Source organism: Geospiza fortis, unplaced genomic scaffold, assembly GCF_000277835.1.
Source record: "Geospiza fortis unplaced genomic scaffold, GeoFor_1.0 scaffold54, whole genome shotgun sequence".
Classification (NCBI taxonomy): Eukaryota; Metazoa; Chordata; class Aves; order Passeriformes; family Thraupidae; genus Geospiza; species Geospiza fortis.
Genome location: NW_005054301.1, coordinates 4,979,409 through 4,985,580, shown reverse-complemented (window position 1 = coordinate 4,985,580; position 6,172 = coordinate 4,979,409). Strand labels below are relative to the sequence as shown.

Below are 6,172 nucleotides of genomic sequence, written 5' to 3'. Positions count from 1 at the left end.
CATTTACAGAACCAAATCATCTGTTTTGCATCAAAATCTGAAGTTGCTTTTGCCAGAAGGCTCAGGTAGAAGTTCAAACCAAGAAGAAGGAAGAAGCTCTATGCTCCAGTGACTAGACTATTAACACTATTTTATTCTAGAATACCAAAATGCAATTTCACCACAGTTCTGTCTGGCTGCACAATCTTAACCGTTTGTTTGAAACTAAATATGCCAGTAAAAACAGGAACTAGTGCCATGACTTTGCCTGTTGTTTTGACAGAAAGGCATCAATTTAACACTAAGTTTTTCAGACAGCAAACCTTCACGAATATTTCTGGTACAATCAGATAGAGACTAGAGTCATTTGTGCTTTCCAAAAGTGGAAGAATTTTACAGGCTTTGTAAGCCTCACCCTTGTATTGGGATATAGGGATGATGTGTGGTGTTAGTTCAGCTGCTGAGTGATACTAGGCCATGGGTTAGACATATCAACTGTGACCCATTCTTCCTCTTGCTGGAACTGAAATTCCTCTAGATAAACAACAGACAGCCAGGACACTGCCACAAGCTTGGAAGTGAGACTGTCCAGTAGTGTTTTCCAAAGCTTGCAGGTAAATTGGGAACATCTCACAGACTTCAGTGGAACCTAGACACTCTCAAAGGTCATTCCCTATCCTGCCAGTTATTTATGTTTTAAAGAACTTTTTTTCTGACAGAATCCAAGTATGCAGAGCTCTGCAGGATGAGGCCCTTTGGGTCTTTCAGGAAGTGTCTACTAGAGCAGGGGAAAAGTTAAAACCGCAATTTCCCAACAAGAAATATAAACGAAAGGCTGTGAGCAGAGAAAACTGATACAGTTGCTATAGAAATAGGAGTGATAGCATCAGCTCAGTGAGATGGAAACTGTTTGCAATTTAGGGGAAATGGCAGTTTGGTAGACAACTACACAGCCAATTATGTGGAAGCTATGCAGCGTAGACAAGTGACATTACTGCTGGTTTTAATCCCACTGTACTGGTATTCTAAATATCAAAAGCACTCAAGATAAGAGTCTGGTGTTCTTTTGTTATCACAAAAAGTATTCAGAGTCAAGCTAAAGTTGGGGGAGGGTTTTGAGCAAATACTGTGAAAGATCAGTAAAACCTTGCAAATTGTATTTTCAAACTTCAATCAAATTAGAGAGTTAAATTCTCAGAAGTTGCTTCAAAAACAATGGTAAGGCTCTGCTCACTCACAGTTCTAGGTCCAGCCATCTCAGACAACCATACACTCATAATTTTCTAAATAAACAATATGATTTTTCACTAATTATTTTTTACACTTTTGCATAGATTGTAATTTGCATTATAATTTAACAAACAGCGATGATTTTGCATTAAGCAGAAGAGACTACAGTTCATTTATCCATAACTTGGTTGTCCTTGAAGTGCAAGGATGAAAGCAGAGCTATATTTATGCCACCAGGAGACCAGATGTGATGCCATCCCTGATAGTAAATCTGGAGAGAAGGAGATATGCACTGCTTTAACAGTGTCACATGGAGCTTATGGATTCATATCCCCCTTATGTTGCAACTTCAAGCACGAAACTGTACCAAAATTCAGAATATCACTTCTTTTTCCTGCTGCTCTGACATGGAATGGATAGTTTTAGCTGTAGCCCTATTGTCTTTGTTTAAGAAATGAGAATTTCTGGTGTATTCTTGTATTACAGGAAATTTCACGACACGTGCGAGAGCTGCTGGGGATTGAGGAGCCTCTCTTCAGCAGATCCATTGCCCTCCCATACAGAGACAATATGGGTCTGTTCCTAGAGAGAAAGGCACCAACAGGAGAGAAAGCAGATGCCCTCACTTTCTCAGAGTTTATCCAAAAAGCAGGACTGGAGCCCTATACTACAGCTCCTTCTTTGCAAGGATCCCAGGCCATGGAGGGAGTGGATGCTCTCCCTGCATCACAGGACATGCAGAGGCAGAATTAGAGACTCATACTGCACTTTTGCCTTTGTAAGAAGCCCAGCAGCCACAGCAGACTGTACCCTTATTACCTTGCAGATTGTTCAAGGAGGTACAGTTCCACCTTTTCACAATTACAAAAAATTGTGCACTGCACTGCCACTGCAACTCTTAGACATTTTATTACACCAAACCCATTCCCACATTGTCTCTTTTCTGCAACACTTCATGTGCTTGCAGGAATTAAGTGAACTGGAGGTTGTGGATCAGACTGTAGCATTGTCTGTCTTTCACTTCTGCTTCACAGTTGATTTAAAAATACAAAAGAAACCAATCATAGACATATTTTAGGCACAAGTGATTGATAAGAACTTCCCAGATGCTCAAGTGAATAGATTTCTCCCAGGCTTCAGTGTGTGCAGACTGGGCTTGCTCTGAAACCCAGATGTAAGATAAATGGCATATACTATAACTGGTGTACTGGTGTGGCAACAGCTGCTCTCAGCAATCAGAATTAAGCAGGGGGTCTAGGTGCAACATGCATAACTAATCCTTGGCCACAGAAATTATTTCCTGTGAGGCAAGACCAGGCAGGCAGTGTTTTATCATGGTAAATAGTACTGTAACGCATGATAGATGGTGGCAGAAAGTACAAAAGAATACTGAACTAGAGAATTTAGGGAATAAAAATTGCTTTGTCCTGGGTGGATTTGGACAGAGTATCCAGTTACCTGCTTTTTCCTTGAAGGACATATCATATAGTCTGTGGTGGTGAGAGTGGGGTGCATTATCACTAGCAAGGAAGTAGAAGTGCTCATGAAGGCCTGGCTCAACAGAAAGAGCGCTCCTGACTAAATCATTAGTATGTTGTCAGGATTCAATGGCTTTCTCAAGATCCCTCATGGGGAATAAAAAAATAAAAAAAAGACTGGGCCTGATCCTGTTTAGTTTTTTACACCAAAGCTGCAGCCACTACAAAATAACTGTAATTTGGTTTTGTAATTCAGTTCTGTATTGAAGCTGCAATCGAAACATAGTGAAACTGAAGCAGTTTATAAGCCAAGAAGACTATGTAATAAGTAAATTCAGACAAAAAAACCAAACCAAAACAAAAAAAAAAAGCTCAGGCAACCAGGGATAAGCAAGTTTACTGAGCCTTGTAGAGACTGAAACTCATAGAAGAAAATGTGTGCATAAGGTTATTGGCTGGAAGAGTTTGGAGTCTGAGAGCTAACAGTGCTGGTTCTTGCACTGCTTAGTCCCATGAAAGGGCTGGGATGAGATCTCAGCAAAGCATTCCTCATGGGCTTCATTAAGGTTTGTGAAAATTTAGAATCATACTCAGCATTTTCCTCTGGAATTTCTGAGAAACTGTTGGAAGCAGCTGTGGATAATGGAGACTTGTCATGCAGTATCACACTAGGCTCCACTGCAACTGAAGTGAGAGATGTCTTTGGTGTTGAGCCCACATTGCTTTTAGGACAGTCTCCAGAGGGTGCCTGGTACAATAGAGCACCAGGCATCAGATGGCATCAGACAAGTTCTCTCTTTTCTAGCAGCTGGCTAAAGAGAGACTTTCTCAGTGACAGAGCTGTCAGGACAAACCAGGGGAAGGTTCTGGGAAGGGAAAACAAGTGGAAACATTTACTGTCAACAACTCTCCAAAGCAGCTTGCTAATAATGTAACAAACAGTTGTTTTCTTCAGTGTCTGACTACAAGAGTCCTTCTTGGGTCTTTGAGAAACCATCAGAGACTTGAATATAAATTGTTGCAGAATGGCTCTAGAATAGTCCTGCAAAAGAAGGAATCCTTTCCCTCAAGCAGCCTTCCCCTGTCTTAACATCCTCAATGGCCCAGTTCATGAACTGTCATAAGATCATTACCCCCAAGAACTGTCCTCTCTAGATATTCCCACAGGCTTTTTTTTTTTGCATCTAATGCCCTAGTCTCGATCAGTTGCTTCAGAGAACCCTGATAAGTAGGATCTAGGGGCAAAATAACTCAGTCCAGGTCTTCTGTTGCTAATACATCATCTAAGGCAATTCCTGGGGCAGAGATGTGGTCCTAAGGACAACATGGACTTCAGCACCTTCCAACCCAACAAGGCAGCCTATGCTTTTTGTGAGATGAGGCAAGTTGCAAAGCAGAGACAAGAAGTACCTCAGCATTCAATAGTCTTCCTCCTCTTGAGTAATCAAAGTAATCTTTGCTGACAAAACTCTTGCACAGAAAGCTGGGCAGGAAGGCTTTTGCTCTGCACAGATGAGGCAGCATTCAAGAAAGCTGAGGTCATTTGTTCATTTCAGTGCCTTCTGGTGAGGCAGATTCAGCCACATGATGCTCTTCAGGCCTGCATAAAAACTGGCCACCATTTATTAATGTAATTTTATTTTCTTTGCAGGATGAACAAAACTCAAGTATCAGGTACCAGTGTGCACAGAGATGTGAAGAGATAGTCTCATCTCACACTGCTGGGAGGAATCACACTGACAACCAGACCTGTTTGATTTGAAACCTCTGATCTAGGACCATTTTAGGTGAGGGACTTTAAAATTAATAGTAACAAATCCAATACAGCTTGTACTTTATGTAGCTCATACTAATTGAGTAACCAGTAGTCCTTGACAGGTCATATAACCATTCTGCCATGATGGCGAGCACCAGGGGTGCTTCAAGCGCACTCAGCAACGCACCCATTACAGGGGGGTTGTTCCGATGTTTCAGGTCCCGTTTTGTAGAAACAATGGGTTCGAGTTCCATCCAGTGGTAAAACCCAGAAATTGCAGGTTTGAGTCCTGCAGTAAATCCTGTAGTGAAACTGTATGGTGAAAGGTGCACTGTGAAGTTTTTTTTTAGGCCACATGTATGTTAGTAAGTTAGCAGCTTTTATGGCAGAGTTTGCTCAGATGCTTTGAGTTCTTTTAACTCTAAGGGAGTTGTAGGAGTTCACTGCAGTATGTGAATATTTTGTGTGTTAAGAATGAGTTATGTGTTGAGTCTGCTAGCATAAAAAAAATTGACACAGCTTGTTTGCTCAAAAATTGTTTTTGATAAATGTATAAATATGTGAAAAATCTTATACAGGACATGCAGTTGGAATGATTTTCACTGCACATCCTGGCCAGAATAAAGTAATGCAACTCACTGCCACCTAAAAGATAGCGTCAGAGAGTTGAATTTCTTCCTGAGTTTGGTGACAGTTCCAGGCCCAAACTCTGAAATGACATAGTCCATTTTTCTTGAGGGGAGGGATGGAGGTGTCAAGGCTGTACACAGTCACAGGACAAATGACAGCAGACAGACAGTATGTGTGACAGGAGGCAGCAGAGGAACACAATGTCCTCCCAGGCCACCAGCTTAGCATTGTTATAAAAGCACATAAAGCTCTGCTTCTGCACAGCTATTGCACTAAGCAAGGTGAAAGGGACTCAAAAGCTCAGAGAGACAGCAGAGCTATGAACCAGCACACCTCTAGGCACCAGAACACATTTACCTGTGCTCTGCCACATGCAGGTGAAACACAAAACACTGCTACCAGATTGGTAGCAGTGTCTGCCTGCCCAAAGTGGCACAGAGGAACTTTGGTGGCTGCCCATCACTGCTCTTACATAGCAAAGGGCAGCAGCAGAGTAACACAAAGGAAAAAATATGCAAAGAACTCAGCTGCTTGGCCCAGTCCTTGCAGGCTGATTTAAAGTCTTCAGCTGAAATAACTGAGCCTTGGGATCTGGCTAGTTTTGAAGACCTATAAAAAGCTATTTAATAAACCCTGTTTCGTCTCTTCCCTGAGATGATTAGAAAGAGGATTTTATTCCAAACATCTCTCTGGAGGACCATTCTCCCTCTCTGTCTTATCTAAGAGTTTATGGGGTTATATGACTTTATATGCAGCCTGTAGATAACATCTGTTTACTCAGTATGAGCTACATAAAATACAAGCTGTATTAGACTTGTTATTATTAAGTTTAGCATCCCTCAGCTAAAATAGCCCTAGATCAAGGGCAGTCTTATCAATTTGTCCAAGTATGTGATGACAGGGAGTGAAGAAAGGGACCCACGCTCTCTTCAGTGGTGCCCAGTGATGACAAGGAGCACTGGACACAAACTGAAATGTGCTGGTCCATCTGAAGACACAAACCCACCTTTTACTGTGAGTGTTGCCAGATTCAGAACAGGTTTCCCAGAGAAGCTGAGTTATCTCCAGCTGTGATGATACTGAAAACTCACATAGCCAT

General features: G+C 41.7%; 2 protein-coding genes across 2 annotated transcripts in view; one reads left to right on the top strand and one right to left on the bottom strand.

Annotated features, from left to right (window-relative positions):
* The window catches only part of SAMD15 (sterile alpha motif domain containing 15), a 2,861-nt gene extending 410 nt beyond the window's left edge, over positions 1-2,451 (top strand). Inside the window, exon 2 of the mRNA XM_031064263.1 lies at positions 1,696-2,451. Within this exon, the coding sequence (XP_030920123.1) occupies positions 1,696-1,962 (267 nt within the window). The 3' untranslated portion in view covers positions 1,963-2,451. The remainder of the gene's footprint in view (positions 1-1,695) is intronic.
* Positions 2,100-6,172, bottom strand: NOXRED1 (NADP dependent oxidoreductase domain containing 1). The gene is given in 4 exon segments (XM_031064528.1): positions 2,100-3,752; positions 4,165-4,298; positions 5,223-5,345; positions 6,165-6,172. Coding segments are annotated over 4 exon segments (882 nt in total). The 3' UTR covers positions 2,100-3,135.